Source organism: Octopus sinensis, linkage group LG27 (genome assembly GCF_006345805.1).
Source record: "Octopus sinensis linkage group LG27, ASM634580v1, whole genome shotgun sequence".
NCBI classification, from domain to species: Eukaryota; Metazoa; Mollusca; class Cephalopoda; order Octopoda; family Octopodidae; genus Octopus; species Octopus sinensis.
In genome coordinates, this window is record NC_043023.1 from 20,009,978 (window position 1) to 20,032,146 (window position 22,169).

The 22,169-nt window shown below is 42.9% G+C and overlaps 1 protein-coding gene across 1 annotated transcript in view; it reads right to left on the minus strand.

Moving 5' to 3' along the window:
* Nucleotides 1–6,269: 6,269 nt before the first annotated feature.
* Nucleotides 6,270–22,169, minus strand: part of LOC118768255 — a 35,413-nt gene continuing 19,513 nt past the window's right edge. Inside the window, exons 8-14 of the mRNA XM_036514365.1 lie at nucleotides 21,859–21,961; nucleotides 19,141–19,213; nucleotides 16,308–16,356; nucleotides 14,031–14,152; nucleotides 11,679–12,070; nucleotides 9,886–10,203; nucleotides 6,270–6,804 (exon numbers count right to left, since the gene is read on the minus strand). Of these exons, the coding sequence (XP_036370258.1) occupies nucleotides 6,553–6,804; nucleotides 9,886–10,203; nucleotides 11,679–12,070; nucleotides 14,031–14,152; nucleotides 16,308–16,356; nucleotides 19,141–19,213; nucleotides 21,859–21,961 (1,309 nt within the window). The 3' untranslated portion in view covers nucleotides 6,270–6,552. The remainder of the gene's footprint in view (nucleotides 6,805–9,885; nucleotides 10,204–11,678; nucleotides 12,071–14,030; nucleotides 14,153–16,307; nucleotides 16,357–19,140; nucleotides 19,214–21,858; nucleotides 21,962–22,169) is intronic.

Below are 22,169 nucleotides of genomic sequence, written 5' to 3' on the forward strand. Positions count from 1 at the left end.
TATACACGTACATATACACACTATATTGTATACTAATAACCCATATATATATATATATATCTGAAAGATGACCACACAATAATATACACACGCACAAAAACAGCTAATTCTACACTCTATCTGTGTGTTCAGAACTTGAATATTTCATGTAGAATCATTTAATATATACATCCTATGTATGTACGTATGCGTGCATGTCTGTCTGTCTGTATGTATATACTTATACATACAGATGTGTATGCGTGGATTTCTATCTATACATGTAAATATATTCTCTGTCTTAATATATATATATATATACACACACACACATCTATATATGTTATATGTGTGTATATGTAGTCTGTTCTAAATCTATTCAGTTACTCTGTGTTGTGTCACTTATAAAACTGAGAGTAGCAAAAACATGAAGAATAAAGGAATAAACACACCTGTTCGTTATGGATTCTCTTTGTTTGTTTTTTGGGCCTCACGGAAGCAAAGTGGTTTTGAGTTCCTTTCAAGCGTTGGGCCTCATGGAAGCAATGTGGTTTTGCATTCCTTTCCAGCGTTGGGCCTCACGGAAGCAAAGTGGTTTTGAGTTCCTTTCAAGCATTGGGCCTCATGGAAGCAATGTGGTTTTGAGTTCCTTTCAAGCATTGGGCCTCATGGAAGCAATGTGGTTTTGAGTTCGTTTCAAGCATTGGCCCTCATGGAAGCAAAGTGGTTTTGAGTTCCTTTCAAGCGTTGGGCCTCACGGAAGCAAAGTGGTTTTGAGTTCCTTTCCAGCGTTGGGCCTCACGGAAGCAAAGTGGTTTTGAGTTCCTTTCCAGCGTTGAGCCTCACGGAAGCAAAGTGGTTTTGAGTTCCTTTCAAGCATTGGGCCTCACGGAAGCAAAGTGGTTTTGAGTTGCTTTGCAGCGTTGGGCCTCACGGAAGCAAAGTGGTTTTGAGTTCCTTTCCAGCGTTGGGCCTCACGGAAACAAAGTGGTTTTGAGTTCCTTTCGAGTGTTAGGCCTCATGGAAGCAAAGTGGTTTTGAGTTCCTTTCCAGCATTGGGCCTCATGGAAGCAATGTGGTTTTGCATTCCTTTCCAGCGTTGGGTCTCGTGGAAGCAAAGTGGTTTTGAGTTCCTTTCCAGCGTTGGGCCTCATGGAAGCAAAGTGGTTTTGAGTTCCTTTCAAGCATTGGGCCTCATGGAAGCAATGTGGTTTTGAGTTCCTTTCAAGCATTGGGCCTCATGGAAGCAATGTGGTTTTGAGTTCCTTTCAAGCATTGGGCCTCATGGAAGCAAAGTGGTTTTGAGTTCCTTTCAAGCGTTGGGACTCACCGAAGCAAAGTGGTTTTGAGTTCCTTTCAAGTGTTGGGCCTCATCGAAGCAAAGTGGTTTTGAGTTCCTTTCCAGCGTTGGGCCTCACGGAAGCAAAGTGGTTTTGAGTTCCTTTCCAGCGTTGAGCCTCACGGAAGCAAAGTGGTTTTGAGTTCCTTTCAAGCATTGGGCCTCATGGAAGCAAAGTGGTTTTGAGTTGCTTTCCAGCGTTGGGCCTCATGGAAGCAAAGTGGTTTTGAGTTCCTTTCAAGCGTTGGGCCTCACCGAAGCAAAGTGGTTTTGAGTTCCTTTCAAGTGTTGGGCCTCATCGAAGCAAAGTTGTTTTGAGTTCCTTTCAAGCATTGGGCCTCATGGAAGCAATGTGGTTTTGAGTTCCTTTCAAGCATTGGGCCTCATGGAAGCAATGTGGTTTTGAGTTCCTTTCAAGCATTGGCCCTCATGGAAGCAAAGTGGTTTTGAGTTCCTTTCAAGCGTTGGGCCTCACGGAAGCAAAGTGGTTTTGAGTTCCTTTCCAGCGTTGGGCCTCACGGAAGCAAAGTGGTTTTGAGTTCCTTTCCAGCGTTGAGCCTCACGGAAGCAAAGTGGTTTTGAGTTCCTTTCAAGCATTGGGCCTCATGGAAGCAATGTGGTTTTGAGTTCCTTTCAAGCATTGGGCCTCATGGAAGCAAAGTGGTTTTGAGTTGCTTTCCAGCGTTGGGCCTCACCTGAAGCAAAGTGGTTTTGAGTTCCTTTCAAGTGTTGGGCCTCATCGAAGCAAAGTGGTTTTGAGTTCCTTTCAAGTGTTAGGCCTCACCGAAGCAAAGTGGTTTTGAGTTCCTTTCAAGCGTTGGGCCTCACCGAAGCAAAGTGGTTTTGAGTTCCTTTCCAGCGTTGGGCCTCACGGAAGCAAAGTGGTTTTGAGTTCCTTTCAAGCGTTGGGCCTCACGGAAGCAAAGTGGTTTTGAGTTCCTTTCCAGCGTTGGGCCTCACAGAAGCAAAGTGGTTTTGAGTTCCTTTCCAGCGTTGGGCCTCACGGAAGCAAAGTGGTTTTGAGTTCCTTTCAAGCGTTGGGCCTCACGGAAGCAAAGTGGTTTTGAGTTCCTTTCCAGCATTGGGCCTCACGGAAGCAAAGTGGTTTTGAGTTCCTTTCCAGTGTTGGGCCTCACGGAAGCAAAGTGGTTTTGAGTTCCTTTCAAACGTTGGGCCTCACGGAAGCAAAGTGGTTTTGAGTTCCTTTCCAGCGTTGGGCCTCACGGAAGCAAAGTTGTTTTGAGTTCCTTTCCAGCGTTGGGCCTCACGGAAACAAAGTGGTTTTGAGTTCCTTTCGAGTGTTAGGCCTCATGGAAGCAAAGTGGTTTTGAGTTCCTTTCCAGCATTGGGCCTCATGGAAGCAATGTGGTTTTGCATTCCTTTCCAGCGTTGGGCCTCACGGAAGCAAAGTGGTTTTGAGTTCCTTTCAAGCATTGGGCCTCATGGAAGCAATGTGGTTTTGAGTTCCTTTCAAGCATTGGGCCTCATGGAAGCAATGTGGTTTTGAGTTCCTTTCAAGCATTGGCCCTCATGGAAGCAAAGTGGTTTTGAGTTCCTTTCCAGCGTTGGGCCTCACGGAAGCAAAGTGGTTTTGAGTTCCTTTCCAGCGTTGAGCCTCACGGAAGCAAAGTGGTTTTGAGTTCCTTTCAAGCATTGGGCCTCATGGAAGCAAAGTGGTTTTGAGTTCCTTTCCAGCGTTGGGCCTCACGGAAGCAAAGTGGTTTTGAGTTCCTTTCCAGCGTTGGGCCTCACGGAAACAAAGTGGTTTTGAGTTCCTTTCGAGTGTTAGGCCTCATGGAAGCAAAGTGGTTTTGAGTTCCTTTCCAGCATTGGGCCTCATGGAAGCAATGTGGTTTTGCATTCCTTTCCAGCGTTGGGCCTCATGGAAGCAAAGTGGTTTTGAGTTCCTTTCCAGCGTTGGGCCTCATGGAAGCAAAGTGGTTTTGAGTTCCTTTCGAGTGTTAGGCCTCATGGAAGCAAAGTGGTTTTGAGTTCCTTTCCAGCATTGGGCCTCATGGAAGCAATGTGGTTTTGCATTCCTTTCCAGCGTTGGGCCTCATGGAAGCAAAGTGGTTTTGAGTTCCTTTCCAGCGTTGGGCCTCATGGAAGCAAAGTGGTTTTGAGTTCCTTTCAAGCATTGGGCCTCATGGAAGCAATGTGGTTTTGAGTTCCTTTCGAGTGTTAGGCCTCATGGAAGCAATGTGGTTTTGAGTTCCTTTCCAGCGTTGAGCCTCATGGAAGCAATGTGGTTTTGAGTTCCTTTCGAGTGTTGGGCCTCACGAAGGCAATGACCGAAACATTTGGCATTATGTCTTGCTTGAGAAGAAGACCCATCAAGCCAAGCAAAATCACAGTCGTGGCAGATAGTGGTGTCACACAAACGGCACCTGCGCCAGGGGCAATTAAAAGCGGCCAATATGCTCTCGGAGTGGTTGGCATTAAGAAAGGCATCTGGCTGTAGAAAACCATGCCCAATGGGACCGGAGTCTGGTGCAGCGTGCCAACCCCAGCCAAACCGTCCAACCCATGCCAGCATGGACAATGGACGTTAAATGATGATGTCTAATTATATACTTGTTGGTGTACTCTTGCATATGTTTCAGTCATTTTGACTGTGGCCATGCTGGAACACTTTTAAAGGGGTTTTTAGTTGAAACAATCAACCCCAGGACTTATTCTTTTTACAAGCCTGGTACTTATTCTGTCAGGCTCTTTTGCCAAACAGCTAAGTTACAGGGACGTAAACACACCAACATCGGTTATGAGGTGATGGTGGGGTGGGGGACAGACACAAAATATATACAGGCGCAGGAGTGGCTGTGTGGTAAGTAGCTTGCTAACCAACCACATGGTTCCGGGTTCAGTCCCACTGCGTGGCATCTTGAGCAAGTGTCTTCTGCTATAACCCCGGGCTGACCAAAGCCTTGTGAGTGGATTTGGTAGACGGAAACTGAAAGAAGCCTGTCGTATATATATATATAGGCGCAGGAGTGGCTGTGTGGTAAGTAGCTTGCTAACCAACCACATGGTTCCAGGTTCAGTCCCACTGTGTGGCATCTTGGGCAAGTGTCTTCTGCTATAGCCTCAGGCCGACCAATGCCTTGTGAGTGGATTTGGTAGACGGAAACTGAAAGAAGCCTGTCGTATATATATATATAGGCATAGGAGTGGCTGTGTGGTAAGTAGCTTGCTTAACCAACCACATGGTTCTGGGTTCAGTCCCACTGTGTGGCATCTTGGGCGAGTGTCTTCTGCTATAGCCTCGGGCCGACCAATGCCTTGTGAGTAGATTTGGTAGACGGAAACTGAAAGAAGCCTGTCGTATATATATATATATAGGCGCAGGAGTGGCTGTGTGGTAAGTAGCTTGCTAACCAACCACATGGTTCCGGGTTCAGTCCCACTGCGTAGCACCTTAGGCAAGTGTCTTCTGCTATAGCCCCAGGCCGACCAATGCCTTGTGAGTGGATTTGGTAGACGGAAACTGAAAGAAGCTTGTCGTATATATGTGTTTGTCTCCCTAGCATTGCTTGACAACCGATGCTGGTGTGTTTATGTCCTCGTTACTTAGCGGTTCGGCAAAAGGAGACCGATAGAATAAGTACTGGGCTTACAAAAGAATAAGTCCCGGGGTCGAGTTGCTCGGCTAAAAGGCGGTGCTACAGCATGGCCGCAGTCAAATGACTGAAACAAGTAAAAGAGATATAAACTCCGGTGTGTGAATGCAGTCAGAACGGCTGCTGAGTTTGTAGTCTCTGTTGCTGCTGCTGCCCACGACACATCTCCCAGCATTTACAGGGTTCGCAGAAGACGGAGCCACAGCCGTGACACCAACAACAAACCCCACCATAATACAGGTGACCCATTTCCAATATTCCGATGGCATCCAGTCCTCCATGTCGGCTAAGTTTTCCTTGACCATGACTGGAATCTTTCTTCTCTCCAACCCCAGGACTTATTCTTTTTACAAGCCTGGTACTTATTCTGTCAGGTTCTTTTGCCAAACGGCTAAGTTACAGGGACGTAAACACACCAACATCGGTTATGAGGTGATGGTGGGGTGGGGGACAGACACACACAAAATATATACAGGCGCAGGAGTGGCTGTGTGATAAGTAGCTTGTTTACCAACCACATGGTTCCGGGTTCAGTCCCACTGCATGGCATCTTGTCAAGCAATGCTAGGGGGACAAACACATATATACGACAGGCTTCTTTCAGTTTCCGTCTACCAAATCCATTCACAAGGCTTTGGTTGGCCCGGGGCTATAGCAGAAGCTGTTCCTGGAAACTGGAGACATAAAAAGATCGTCAAATTTAGCCCAAGCACCCTATTTGTGTCTGCCAAGATTTGGACCGGCCTAGGGCTAAACAACAACAACAACAACATATTGAACATGATGCATGAAAGATAATCCACATTTATTATTGATTATATACAACTGTCAAGAAATCAACTTGAAGACCTTAATGCAGAGTGTTGTGTGTTGTGTGTGTGTGTGTATAAATCTACATGGGTGTATATGTGTTAGGGTCAACTGAATGAGAGAGAAAAGACAGAACTTAAACAAATTCGTCAAACAAAGAATATATATACACATATATATATAGTGTGTGTGGGGGATGTTCAAGTGCCTCAAAGCAATACCAGGGGCGTAGCTAGGGAAAGCAGGGCACATGCAATTCTGGCCACGGTTATTTTCTAACTAGCACTATGACCCGGTGTTGCATACACAGCTGCGCACGTGCACGCGAGTACTGTCCAAGTCTCCGACCAATCTCATACAGCTAGCTGGCATTCAATTGGTGTATCAAGTTTCGGGCATTTTGATTGGGTTTTGGATAGAAAATCCACAAAAAAGTCACTTCTATTGATTTTTTAATGGCTTTGTGGGGTGACTGGGGAAATGTAAAGATGTGCACGACCACCCTTGGACGGTTTTGAATGACCATAGAAAGTGCAAGCCCTCTAACTGAAAAATTGTGGATTTGTATAAAGGACACACATAGACAGACATTTTGCCATTTATATATATTGAGATTAAGCCATTAACAAAAATTTTTGAAGCTTTCCAGGCTTCGTTTGTTTTGCTAATTGCCATCCACACCACTGGACAGAATAGGTGTTCTCACTTCACCTCACATGTTTGTCCACATTCCATATCTGCCCACCATCCACCACATACTTAAATTTTATTTATTTACAAACCATCTGCCAAGACCCCAGGCCAGCATCAATACAGCTTCCTCGGGTAGAGTTTACCTGGAGGACTGACCACATTGTCTAAGGAGGGTTTTATAGGTAAAGGGGGAAGAGAGGGCTCTGACAGCCAGAAAGGGGACAGGTCTGAATCTGGTGTGGGAGCCTTGAATATTGTGTTGTTCCATTTTAATTTAGGGAGTTGGTAGTTGACTGTCGTAGCAATGCTCTCTGGTGATATGGTCCCTTGGCTGGACTGTTCGAGATATTGTAGGAAGTCAGGGCCCTGCAATATGAAGAGACATATTTGTGTTACACAGAGTGAGGCCCATGGATGTATTATAGTTCACACAACTGGATTACTAAATACTTATACATACAGAAATATGAGGGGTTGCTGAGTTCCTGGCCTTAAGGGTATCGTAAAAGGCTAGGTTGGAGGTCCAATCTTTTGAGTTCTTTTATTGGGCTTAGGAAAACTGAAGGCCCCCTGCAATCAATTTGTGAATCTTAGAGGGGAATATGTTCCATGAAATGATAATTGACTGATCCTCCTCTATTTTCTTTTACCCCAAACAAGGAACTTTCCAGCACCCCTTCATATATGTGTGTGTGTGTTGCCAGTGTCGCTGGACTGGCTCCTGTGCAAGTGGCACGTAAAAACCACCATTTGAGTGTGGCTGTTGCCAGTACCGCCTGACTGGCCCTCGTGCTGGTGGCATGTAAAAGCACCCACTACACTCATGGAGTGGTTGGCATCAGGAAGGGCATCCAGCTGTAAAAATCTTGCCAATACTAACTTCACCTGTGCTAGTGCCATGGAAAAAGCACTGAAGAGTGATTGGTGTTAAGAAGGGCATCCAGCTGTAAAATCCCTACCAAAACAGACACAGTAGCCTTGGGTAGATTTTCTACCTGGCCAGCTCCTGTCAACCATCCTACCCATACATGCATGCAAGATGGACATTAAACGATGATGATGATGAGGAGGATGATACACACACAAATACATATATGTATATATATATATATATATATATATATATATATTATATATATATATATATGTATAAATATAATATACAAATATATAAAGTATACATATTTATACATACATACACATACAAATATATATATGTGGTTCAGGCAGTGGACTTGTGGTCGTAGGATCGCGGTTTCGATTCCCAGACCGGGCATTGTGAGTGTTTATTGAGCAAAAACACCTAAAGTTCCACGAGGCTCCGACAGGGGCTGGTGGCGATCCCTGCTGTACTCAATCGCCACAACTTTCTCTCACTCTTCTGTTGGTCTGCTCGCTTAGCCAGCGGGGTGGCGTCATTTGAAAGCTAAAGCGATGCGAAGCGCATTGTGACAGGCGATGTGTAACAAACATCATCTGATAGCCTGGTCGGTCACGGTCACGGATATATATATATACTCTTTTACTCTCTTTTACTTGTTTCAGTCATTTGACTGCGGCCATGCTGGAGCACCACCTTTAGTCGAGCAAATCGACCCCGGGACTTATCCTTTGTAAGCCCAGTACTTATTCTATCGGTCTCTTTTGCCGAACCGCTAAGTGACGGGGACGTAAACACACCAGCATCGGTTGTCAAGCAATGCTAGGGGGACAAACACAGACACACAAACACATACACATACATATATATCCATATATACGACAGGCTTCTTTCAGTTTCCGTCTACCAAATCCACTCACAAGGCATTGGTCGGCCCGGGGCTATAGCAGAAGACACTTGCCCAAGATGCCACGCAGTGGGACTGAACCCGGAACCATGTGGTTGGTTAGCAAGCTACTTACCACACAGCCACTCCTATACATCAACAAATACGCACACACACACACACACACATAAAGCATATATAAGAAAAGAAACACTTTCTGAAGAATAGAGCAGTAATTATTACAGCAAAAACTAAAATTTTGGACATAGAGTTTCCCAAGGTTTTGTATCCCCAGACTCTATACAAAGAGAAAAAAATTTAAACTTCCTACGTTGCAGATGGAAGAAAAGGCTCAGAAATCGAGATTCAAGTTTTAACACAGTGGTTTTCAACCAGGGTTCCGCCAGTACAGTTCAGGGGTTCCACAAGAGGTCACAAAACTGCTAAAATCGGCAGTAATTTTTAATTCTCCTGTGCAGATATGTGTGCATAAGACTATTAAATTATTGCACAGGGGTTCCTTGGGGTTCCGCTCCAGCAAAAAGTTTGAAAAGCACTGCTATATATATATGTGTGTGTGTGTTATATATATATATATATATATATATATATATTATATATATATATATGTGTGTATATATCAGTGGTTTTCAACCAGGGTTCCGCAAGAAGTTACAAAACTGCTAAAATCGACAGTAATTTTTAAGTCTCCTGTGCAGATATGTGTGCATAAGACTATTAAATTATTGCACAGGGGTTCCTTGGGGTTCCGCTCCAGCAAAAAGTTTGAAAAGCACTGCTATATATATATGTGTGTGTGTATATATATATATATATATATAATATATATATATATATGTGTGTGTATATATCAGTGGTTTTCAACCAGGGTTCCGCAAGAAGTTACAAAACTGCTAAAATTGACAGTAATTTTTAAGTCTCCTGTGCAGATATGTGTGCATAAGACTATTAAATTATTGCACAGGGGTTCCTCGAGCCAGTGGAATGTTTCCTTGGGGTTCCACTCCAGCAAAAAGTTTGAAAAGCACTGTTTTAACATATAAAAATGTTAATGAGGATGGGTTGTCTCCCCTGAGCCAAAGGATAAAACAACCCTTATAGACCCGAAAAGTCTAACCAGCAAACAAGGAGATCCTATTTCCCAGTAGGTGGCGCTTGAATTGGATACATTTAGAAAATAACTTCTTTACAACTATTTAACACGCCAGGTTTAGTCCTTGAGAATTTTGGCCCTCTCTGCAATGGTCACTTCCTTTAATATATGGGCCTGAATGATCTATTACTTTCCACCTGATATCACTTTGATCTTTGAGGTGCAACATATGGTGGGACAGGGAAGTGACAAACTGTCTTTCTGGGACTCTGAAGGATGACTGATGGTTGTAGAAGCGATGTTTGAAAGATGTACTGGCTGATCCGATATATTTACGCACACACACACACAATGGGCTTCTTTCAGTTTCCGTCTACTAAGTCTGCTCAGAAGGCATCAGTCAGCCTGTGGCTATAGCTGAACCCACTTGCCCAAGGTGCCATGCAGTGGGACTGAACCTGGAACCATGAAACGTGAAAGAGAGCTCCGAAACCACAAAGCCATTGTCCAATTTTTTTTAGTTACACCCCTGCATGCCTTAGCAAACCCATGCAGGAAGCTGCTTACCTCTGTACACCCTATGTGGGTGGGATGTGAGCGTTCATCTGTCTTCGTACACCGCTGTAGGTAGCTGTCTGCCTCTGTAGACTTGTGCACGTGACAACAGTAGTTGCTGACTTCTGATTTCTGCTGTGGGTAACTGTCTGTCTTTGTAGGTTGGTGCAGGTGACAGGGGTAGCTGCCTCCCTCGCTACTCTGCTCTGGGTAGCTGCCTGCTTCTATGAACTTCTGTGGGTAGAGGGAGAAAATATCTGTCTCTGTGCACTGGTGTCCAGGGTGACCACTGCCTTCTCTTGAATCCATACCTTCATAACTCTGACCACTCTGGGGGAAAAAAATAAAGTAAAATAAAGTACCGTCTTGAGACACACAATACTGATTTCCAATTTTGGCACAAGGTCAGTAATTTTGGGGTTGAGGGTACTAGTTGATTACATAAACTCCCAATGCTCAGCTGGGTACATATTTTATCAACCTGAAAGAATGAAAGATAAGGATGGATGAAATGTCGCTAAACATGATGTCAGGCATGCTCACGATTCTACCAGTTTACCATTTGTTTGATAATAATAATAATTACCTATTTCTTTACTACCCACAAGAGGCTAAACATAGGGGGACAAACAAGAACAGATATAGGTAGTAAGTCGATTACATCGACCCTAGTGCGTAACTGGTACTTAATTTATCGACCCCAAAAGGATGAAAGGCAAAGTCGACCTTGGCGGAATTTGAACTCACAACATAACGGCAGACGAAATACGGCTACGCATTTCGCCCGGTGTGCTAACGTTTCTTTTGGGTTTGAATAATTCACCTCTGGAAACATGGGTGTTTCGTTCAACATCCTTAAAAAACCCTTATTCAGGTACCTTTTGAGCAGGATGGGTTACTCGACCAGAAGAAAATTCTAACTGGTCCCCACCTGCAAGGTCATGTGCTGTTTATCTTGATATGAGATCACCATGTCGCGCACATATGGTTGTGATGCATGTGCCTAGTGTACCCTTATCGGACGGTTAGTCATGATGGGTACAATGGGCTTCGTATATTTTACCCCAGTGTCATTTTGATGACATGTGCTGCTCTCTCACTTATAATAATAATAATAATAATAATAAAAATGATGATGATGATAGTTCCGAATTTTGGCAGAGGGACAATGATTTCAGGGGAGGGGTAAGTCAGTTACAATCAACCCCAGTGCTTAACTGGTATTTATTTAATCAACCCTGAAAGGATGAAGGGCAAAGCAGACTTCAGTGGAATTTGAACTCAGAACAGAAAAATGGACAAAACCACACCGTGGTAAGTAGCTTGTCTACCAACCACATGGTCCCGGGTTCAGTCCCACTGCGTGGCACCTTGAGCAAGTGTCTTCTACTATAGCCTCGGGCTGACCAAAGCCTTGTGAATGGATTTGGTAGATGGAAACTGAAAGAAGCCCGTTGTATATATGTATATATATGTATATATATATGTATGTGTGTGTTTGTGTTTGTCCCCCTAGCATTGCTTGACAACCGATGCTGGTGTGTTTATGTCCCCGTTACTTGGCGGTTCGGCGAAGGAGACCAATAGAATAAGTACTGGGCTTACAAAAAGAATAATTCCCGGGGTCGAGTTGCTCGATTAAAGGTGGTGCTCCAGCATGGCCGCAGTCAAATGACTGAAACAAGTAAAAGAGTAAGCATTATACCCAGCATGCTAACAACTCTGCCAACTTGCCACCTGCACACACACACACACACACAATATCATAGTCCAAACCACACATATACACACATTACGATAATTACCTCATAATCCAAACTGACGTCTGCAACAAGCTTTTTCGACTTCCAAATCTTCTGAATGCCAAACTCTGACTTCAGCCCTTTATCCCAGGGCACAGTATTCTTCACGCTTTTGTAGGATTCGGTCTGAGCCCTTACATACTTGGGGTCCAAGTAGCAAGAGTGACTCTTGCTATTACCAGTGCCACGCATTGGGCCGCCATCCTCGTGTCTGTCCCTGGAGGGTAAAATGCTGCTGGCCTGATAGATTCGCTTCTTACTGCCATTCATATTCTCATCTATCTTGATCACGTAGTCGTTCTTCATCAGCAGATATTTGCCATCATCCTGCGGACAAGCGTTCAGTAAAATCTGGTCAATGCACGGGTATTTCAGTGCAGGGGTTTTACTGTGCCCTAAAGAAATAACAACGGAGAAACAAACAATAGAGTCCAATATATGGAATTTAAGAGAAAGAGGTGATTTGCTTGGAAAGACACAGGTGGGGGCCATATGGTAAGAAGCTTCCCAACCACATGGTTCTGGGTTCAGTCCTATTCGGTGGCACCTTGGGATATGTTTTCTACTATAGCCTTGGGTCGACCAAAACCTTGTGAGTGGATTTGGTATATACATATACAAACAAACAAACAAACAAACATACATGCACACATACGTACACACATACATACATACACACATACACACACATACACACACACATACATACATACATACACACATACATACATACACACGTACATACATACATACACACATACATACATACATACACACATACATACATACACACATACATACATACATACACACACATACATACATACATACACACATACATACATACACACGTACATACATACATACATACACACACATACATACATACTTACATACATACATATACATACATACACACATACATACACACATACACACACACATACATACATACATACACACATACATACATACACACATACATACATACATACATACATACATACATACACACATACATACATACACACATACATACATATACATACATACATACATACACACATACACACACACATACATACATACATACACACATACATACATACATACATACATACATACATACATACATACATACACACATACATACATACACACATACATACAAACATACATACATACATACGTACATACACATACACACAGACACACACACACACACACATACATACATATATATATATATATAGAGAGAGAGTGCATTACCAGCGTCGCCTTACTGGCACGTGAAAAAATATTTGTGCAAGGTCATTGCCTGTGCCGCTGAACTGGCTCCTGTGCAGGTGGCACGTAAAAATGCCATTTGAGCGTGGTCATTTCCACTACCGCCTGACAAGCCCTTGTGCCAGTGGCACCTAAAAGCACCCACTACACTCTTGGAGTGGTTGGCGTTAGGAAGGGCATCCAGCTGTAGAAACTCTGCCAGATCAGACTGGAGCCTGGTGTGGTCATCTGGTTCACCAGTCCTCAGTCAAATCGTCCAACCCATGCCAGCATGGAAAGCGGAAAGATTTCATCAGTGGCCAGCATATGACAAATACATTTTAAGGTGCAAATTAGAAATCTTTATATCTAAAACTTTAGTTGTGTGTGTGAGAGTCTGTCCACACCAATTTAGATTCCTAACTACTCCCACATTTTGCGGTGCTGTGTTGTGATTCATATCAAGCCCTTCTGGGTATTAGCGCACGTCTACGATGAGTCTACGATTTAAAAAAAAATTTACCATCATCTTTTTCCATTTTTAATGCATTTTTTGCTATTTTTTGGCTATAACTCTCTAAAAATGCTTCTATAGTTATTTCCCTTACAAACCCGAGCAACGCCGGGCAATACTGCTAGTGTTTATATATAAAAGAGAGGTTGTGTGCTGTCTGTCTCCTACGATTTAGATTCCTAACTACTCCCACATTTTGCGGTGCAGTTTAACCAAAAGCGGATATCTTATAGTCGTGATTCATATTGAGCCCTTCTGGGTATTAGCGCGCATCTACGATGAGTCTACAATTAAAAAAAAATTTACCATCATTTTTCCCCATTTTTATGCATTTTTTACTCGGTATTATATAAGGGAGGTAACTCTCTAAAAATGCTTATATAGTTATTTCCCTTACAAACCCGAGCAGCGCCGGGCGATACTGCTAGTACAATTATAAATAATGACAAAAACCAAAAAATCTTTTTTGCCAATATGCTGAAAAACAGATGCATGCTTGCGTGTGCATGAATGCATGCATGTGTGCGAGTATGTGTCTGCATGCATGCGTGTGTACGCGTGAGTGTATTACTTACCATGCTGGGTGGAAGACGGCAGGGATTTCTCTTTGTTGAGTGCAGACGGGGGTGTTGTCTCGCTAGCTGCTCTGTTGCACTTTGGCGCAGTCTCTCGCTTTGACACCGGGCTGTGCTGGATGCTGCCAGGTCAACAGACAAACAGACAGACACATATAAAGTTGAAAAGATAAACATCTCCACCACGACGACCCTCATTGTTCTAACATCCATTTTTCTAAGATTGCTTGGGTGAGGAAATATTCTAGGGAGCAGATTTCTTTTGGTCAGACCCATACAAATATGCGAAAGTGGACTTTGTGCAATTAGGGTTTATCGAGATTACTAGATTTGTGGATCATATTTGTTGCAGTGATACCTATATGAACCAGGGTCGACCTGGGGTTGTATACTCTTTTACTCTTTTACTTGTTTCAGTCATTTGACTGCGGCCATGCTGGAGCACCGCCTTTAGTCGAGCAAATCGACTCCGGGACTTATTCTTTTTGTAAGCCCAGTACTTATTCTATCGGTCTCTTTTTGCCGAACTGCTAAGTGACGGGGACATAAACACACCAGCATCGGTTGTCAAGCAATGCTAGGGGGACAAACACAGACACACAAACATACACACATACATATATATATATATATATACATATATACGACAGGCTTCTTTCAGTTTCCATCTACCAAATCCACTCACAAGGCATTGGTCGGCCCGGGGCTATAGCAGAAGACACTTGCCCAAGATGCCACGCAGTGGGACTGAACCCAGAACCATGTGGTTGGTTAGCAAGCTACTTACCACACAGCCACTCCTGTGCCTATGTGGGTTTGTATCACAACAAACCCACCAGAACTTACAGTAATTTCAATAGCATCTTGGAGTACGAGATTCAAACCTCTTCTCCTTATCTCGTCAAAGACATACAGCATCTTGAAAGAGTCCAGAAGCTGGCTACCCGCATGGTTCTTGGTCTCAAGCATTTGTCTTATGAAGAAAGGCTGAAGACGCTCGACCTTTATTCTCTAGAAAAACGCCGCCGCCGTGGTGATCTCATTCTCGCTCACAACATCATAAGCGGAAAGTGTAACCTCTCAAAAGAGCTGTTCTTCACTCCTGCTCCAGAGTGTCGGCTGCGGGGTCATTCTGAAAAGCTCTATCTGCGACGATTTCATCTCAATCGAAGGAGAGGGACTTTCTCCGTCCGGGTTGCGGAACCATGGAACAAGCTGCCGGACGAGATGGTGAAGATGCCGACGACCGCTCGGTTCAAAGTCTCGCTTGACCACAAGTGGCCTGAACTCTTTACATGAACACCACCCTGTACATAACTCCATGTCCCCCTACATGGCCTTGCTTTTTGCTTTTTGAGCCAAATAATTAACTAACTAACTAACATAATTACAAGAGCTTTTATGTGAATCTTTCCAGTTTTGCAAATTTAAGGGCTGTCAAGCCAAGTGAAGTCATGGTCATGGCCGATGCTGGTGTCATATAACTGGCATGTGTAAAACACCCATTAGACACTTGGAGTGGTTGGCGTTAAGAAGAGTATCCAGCTGTAGAAAACCACGGCAAATCAGACTGGAACTGGTGCAGCTCTCCTGGTTTTCAGTCAAAGCATCCAACCCATGCCAGCATGGAAAGCAGACGTTAAATGAGGATGATGGATCTGCTTTTAATTGCTTTTCTGCTAATGATGGAACTTGTACAGGGATATTTCAGCTGTTTAACATAGCAACTGAATTGAATTCTACCCCAACAAAACCCCTATTATCTTAAAAATAGGGACCACATGAATCAGTGAGCGAACTTCTATGCAGCCATTAGGGGTCACAAGAACCAGTGAGGGAGTTACTATGACGCTGTTAGAGGCCATGTAATCAAATGAGTGAACTTCTAAGTAGCCACTAGGGGTCACAAGACCCACTGAGAGAGGTTTTATGTCGTCACTTGACCAAATGTCTCCTAAACAAACTCCCTTCTGCCTTCAAAATAGGGACCACATAAACTCGTGGGAGAGCTTCCATATAATCACATGACCTTAATACAACAACCAACTCTCCCCACAATAATTTCAATAGCGTTCAAAAACAAGGACCATATATGCAATTAGAGCTCTTTTATGGGGATCTTTCCAGTTCTGCAAATTTAAGGGTTGCTGTAGTAAGCTATATTTAAAACCGGGGACTACTTTGATAGAGATTAAAGATTGATAAAGATTAAAGATTGATAAAGATTAAAGATTGATAAAGATTAAAGTTTGATAAAGATTAAAGATTTTCACTGACCTTTGCCTCAGAAGGTTGTACAGTTGGGTGGAGATGGTGAGTCGGAGATCTAGAAATATAAAAAAATGCTTCCTTTCTATATATTTGTTTATATACATGCTTGAATATGTATGTAAAACTGTTTAGAGCATTCTGATTACTCGGTTACATATATATATATATATAAAGCTGAAGTTGTCTGTGTGTGGCAGGTTTGGTTGCCTTCAACTAACACTATATCTTCCGAGACCCTGCGGCACAAGTTGACCAAAATTGAGAGTATGATAGAAGAAGGCTTGCTCTTCCTTCCATAAAAGATAAAATTCAGATAGGACCATGTTAACGTCAAAAATTATTTACATCAAAATGGTGCTTTTTTTCTATGAAAAACCCCTATTTTTTAAGATGTATGGCAGGTTTGGTAGCCTTCAACTAACACTATCTCCTCCGAGACCCTGCGGTGCAAGTTGACCAAAATTGAGAGTATGATAGAAGAAGGCTTGCTCTTCCTTCCGTAGAACGTAAAATTCAAATTGGACCATGTTAACACCAAAATTATTTACATCAAAAAGGTGCTGTTTTCTATGAAAATCCCTATTTTTTACCATTTTTTCACTGCTGTGTCGCCACTTTTCGGTGTATTTCGACCAGAAAAATGTTCACAAAATTTTTACTTTTCAAAATTACAATTCCAGCGGATCGAAACAAACCCGAGCAACGCCGGGCGATACTGCTAGTACATAAATACATACATACAAACACACATACATACACGCATACATAAGGTGTGTGTGTGTGTGTGTAGGAAGTGAAGGATAAAAATATGGCAAGAAGTGGACAGATGTACATATATACATACATACATCCATACATACATACATGTGTGTGTGTGTCTATGTATGTGTATTAATGTGTGTGTGTTATCTCTCTATATAAAGCTGAAGTTGTCTGTGTGTGGCAGGTTTGGTAGCCTTCAACTAACACTATCTCCTCCGAGACCCTGCGGCGCAAGTTGACCAAAATTGAGAGTATGATAGAAGGCTTGCTCTTCATAAAATTCAAATCGGATCATGTTAACACCAAAAATTATTTACATCAAAAAGGTGCTTTTAACTATGAAAATCCCTATTTTTTACGATGTATGGCAGGTTTGGTAGCCTTCAACTAACACTATCTCCTCTGAGACCCTGCGGCACAAGTTGACCAAAATTGAGAGTATGATAGAAGAAGGCTTGCTCTTCCTTCCGTAAAAGATAAAATTCAAATTGGACCATGTTAAGACCAAAAATTATTTACATAAAAAAGGTGCTGTTTTTTTACGATTTTTTGACTGCTGTTTCACCATTTTCCGGTGTATTTCAACCAGAAAAATGTTCACTTAAAGAGAATAACAAGCTACATAATGCAAAATTTTTACTTTTCAAAAATTCCAATTCTAAAGGGTCGAAACAAACCCGAGCAACGGTGGGCGATACTGCTAGTATATATATATAAAGCTGAAGTTGTCTGTGTATGGCAGGTTTGGTAGCCTTCAACTAACACTATCTCCTCCGAGACCCTGCGGCGCAAGTTGACCAAAATTGAGAGTATGATAGAAGAAGGCTTGCTCTTCCTTCCGTAGAACGTAAAATTCAAATCGGATCATGTTAACACCAAAAATTATTTACATCAAAAAGGTGCTTTTTTTCTATGAAAAACCCCTATTTTTAAGACGTATGGCAGGTTTGGTAGCCTTCAACTAACACTATCTTCTCCGAGACCCTGCGGCACAAGTTGACCAAAATTGAGAGTATGATAGAAGAAGGCTTGCTCTTCCTTCCGTAAAAGATAAAATTCAAATTGGACCATGTTAAGACCAAAAATTCTGTACATCAAAAAGGTGCTGTTTTTTTAACGATTTTTTGACTGCTAGGTCACCATTTTTCGGTGTATTTCAACCAGAAAAATGTTCACTTAAAGAGAATAACAAGCTACATAATGCAAAATTTTTACTTTTCGAAAATTCCAATTCTAAAGGGATGAAACAAACCCAAACAACTCTGCTAGTGTAAAATATATTAATTCACTTTGATTCAAATTAATCCTGGATTATCTCATAGCTTTGGGATTTCAATGATGTGATTGTTTATATTTAGAATGACATTATAGGGTAGGTGTGAGAAGCAACCAGATCTGGCCAGTTTGAACATAAACCAAGGAGAATATTTGGGGCCCAGATATAGCTGGTTCAAATGCTAAATATATATATATTTCTTTGTCAAATGATGTAATGCTTATCTGTTCCCATTGTTTTGAATTAATCCTAGATTATCTCATCGTATTGAGATTTCAATGATGTGATTATTTATTGTCGGGTAGGTGTGAGAAGCAACCAGATCTGGCCTTTTAAAGCCAGATAGAAACAGATAGAATATTTGGGTCCCAGATGTGGTTGGTTTGAATCCCCTCTCTCTCTCTCTTTCGGAGGGGCACTGAGCAGCTATACGCACACATACACACACGGCAGTAACTTCCACCTACCGAATTCAATCACAAAGCTCCGGTCGGCTCGGGGCTATAGTGGAAGACACATACCCAATGTGCCACGCAGTGGGACTGAACCCAAAACCATGTAGTTAGGAAGCAAGCTCCCTAACCACGGGGTTAAACAAACATCAGACGAACAACCACGAAGCATCAACGAAATCCCTTTTTTCTAATCTGTTGAAAGGTCCTTTTACAAACGAACCAGCATTTACAAGTTAGGGGTCAAAAGAGGTCCCTGTTGTAAACCCTGCAACATTGTTTGGAATTCCAGGCATACTCTGATGCCAGGATGGTAAATAATCTCTGAAGTGTCATGGGGTCTACTTACCTTGATTGAAAAGTTTCTTTTTTTCGTGGAGTGTTGAGAGGAGGTCTTGAGCAACTTCTTTGTATGGTGTTTGCTGAAAGTTAGAGCAGATAGGTTAATAAACATACATACATATTTCTTTATTACCCACAAGGGGCTAAACACAGAGGGGACAAACAAGGACAGACAAAGGGATGAAGTCGATTATATCGACCCTAGTGCGTAACTGGTACTTATCTAATCAACCCTGAAAGGATGAAAGGCAAAGTTGACCTCGGCGGAATTGAACTCAGAACGCAACAGCAGTTGAAATACCAAGCATTTCGCCCGGCATGCTAACAATTCTGCCAGCTTGCCGCCCTTATTGTAATAACAAACTGGTGGTACTGCTCTGGTGTCGAAACCATAATGATATTTGTTTGGCAGCTGATGAAGGGAATACACATATATTAAAGCTGAGTGTGAACTCCCTGTATCTTAGTCTTGTAATTCTGAGTTGTCCCTCATTCTTGTAAAGTGTTTGTGGATTTATAATTTATGGAGATCACTTACTTTCGCATTGTTTGGTTTTCTTAATCAAAGGTAACCTAATTAGGCTTAGATAATGTGGAGCCCTTTCGCTTTCAGATTTGTGTATCAAATATAATGCTTGTTCAGTCACATCATCATCATCATCATCATCATCATCATCATCATCGTTTAGCGTCCGCTTTCCATGCTGGCATGGGTTGGACGGTTCAACTGGGATCTGGGAAGCCAGAAGGCTGCACCAGGCTCCAGTCTGATCTGGCAGTGTTTCTACAGCTGGATGCCCTTCCTAACGCCAACCACTCCGTGAGTGTAGTGGGTGCTTTTTACGTGCCACCCGCACAGGTGCCAGACAGAGCTGGCAAACGGCCACATTGCTTTGAATTAATAATAATAATAATAATAATAATAATATAATAATAATAATAATAATAATAATAAAACATTGGCTTCTGTGCCAGTGGGACATAAAAAGCACCATCCGAACGTGGCCGATGCCAGCACCGCCTCGACTGGCTTCTGTGTCGGTGGCACATAAAAAGCACCAACCGATCATGACCGATGCCAGCACCGCCTCGACTGGCTTCTGTGCTGGTGGCACATAAAAAGCACCAACCGATCGTGACCGATGCCAGCACCGCCTCAACTGGCTTCTGTGCCGGTGGCACATAAAAAGCACCAACCGATCGTGACCGATGCCAGCACCGCCTCGACTGGCTTCTGTGCTGGTGGCACATAAAAAGCACCAACCGATCGTGACCGATGCCAGACCCCTCTGGCGCCTGTGCAGGTGGCACATAAAAAGCACCCACTACACTCGCAGAGTGGTTGGCGTTAGGAAGGGCATCCAGCTGTAGGAACACTGCCAGATCAGACTGGAGCCTGGAGCAGCCCCTGGCTCCCCAGACCCTGGTCGAACCGTCCAACCCGTGCTAGCGCGGAAAACGGACGTTAAACGATGATGATGATGATGATGATGATTGTGTACAGTGCTCGGGTGTACTACAACTCATCTAAAGTGTATGTATAGTACATAGGGTAATGTACAAGCGTCAGGTAAAGAACAGTGCATGGGTCATGACATACACATATGTATATGAGTATGGAAAGGGGACAATCAGGTGTAGTTTCGGCGGATTTCGGAAAGCATGAGGGCCTTAAAGGATGCAGTGTCATGGCAGTCAACAACTGACGCAGGCAGTTTATTCCACACTTCAGCAACTCTGAGCGTGAAGAAATGTTTCCGAAAGTCATGGGAGCTGTGCTGTTTTCTGACTTTGTAGGCATGTCCACGTGTGTTAGACACATGAAGATCAAAAAGGTGTTCAGTGTTGTTGTTGGTGAGGTGGTTGATAACTTTGTGGGTGCTTACCAAGTCCGTCGCCAGACGCCGGAGCCTCAGTAAATCCATGCCCAGGGAAACAAGGCGCTCAGAATATGGTAGGTGTCTGATGGAGGGTATGCGTTTGGTTGCACGTCTCTGGACAGATTCCAGGAGGTCAATGTTCTGAGCAAGATAGGTGTTCCAAACTGATGATGCGAATTCCAAGTGTGGTCGTACCTTTGCATTATCTTGTAACTTCAAGATTTCAAAGATGTGATTGCTTAACTTTAGAGTGACATTGTTGGGTGGGGGTAAGAGGCCGGAACCAGTCAGTTTGAACATGAAACAGATAGAATATTTGGGCCGGACAGGGCCACTTTAAATACTAAAGGGTTAAATATTGATTTCCAATTTTAGTACCAGGCCAGCAATTTTGGGAGGGAGGTAAATCAATTGTATCGACTCCATTGTTAAGCAGGTACTTATTTTGTCAACCCCAAGAGGACGAAAAGTAAAGTTGGCCTGGGTGGAATTTGAACTCAGGACATTTGGAATTCAGTAATGATTCTGACAGCTCACCTTCTTACAATGCTTAAATATTGATGTTTTAAGAGGTTCTGTGGACACTATTCTTGAATAAAAGATGGGATGGTCACAGCTGGAACATGGTTGATCATAGGTCTGTCTGGATCAGGACTGACCTGGGGCTAAACAACAACCACAGTCACTAATATTAACTACTATACTATACATTAGATAATGTAGTCCTAGATACACTATGTCTGAATAAAAGATAGGGTGGTCACAGCTGGAACATCTTTGATCATAGGTCTGTCTGGATCAGGACTGACCTGGGGCTAAACAACAACAACAAATATAGTATTTACCTGTGGTAAATCATTTGTCTCTTCAGGTAAATGACTTGAGGTATTAGCTGCACCCTCAGCGGTGGGCGTCATGGGTTTCTGGGAAAACTGGATTGTCATGGCACTGAAAAGTCAACAAAAGAATGGAATAAGAGTTGAATGCCTGAAGCAAGATATTCAACTGGTGTTTAGTGACACAACATGAACTTGTAGAAATAGCAGCCAAATCTCCCTCAAATCTCACCCTACTCTCTTATCTATGTATATATGTATGTATGAGCCAATGAGGGAGACCTCTACATGGAAGCTAGACCTGGTAGAAATAGCAGCCA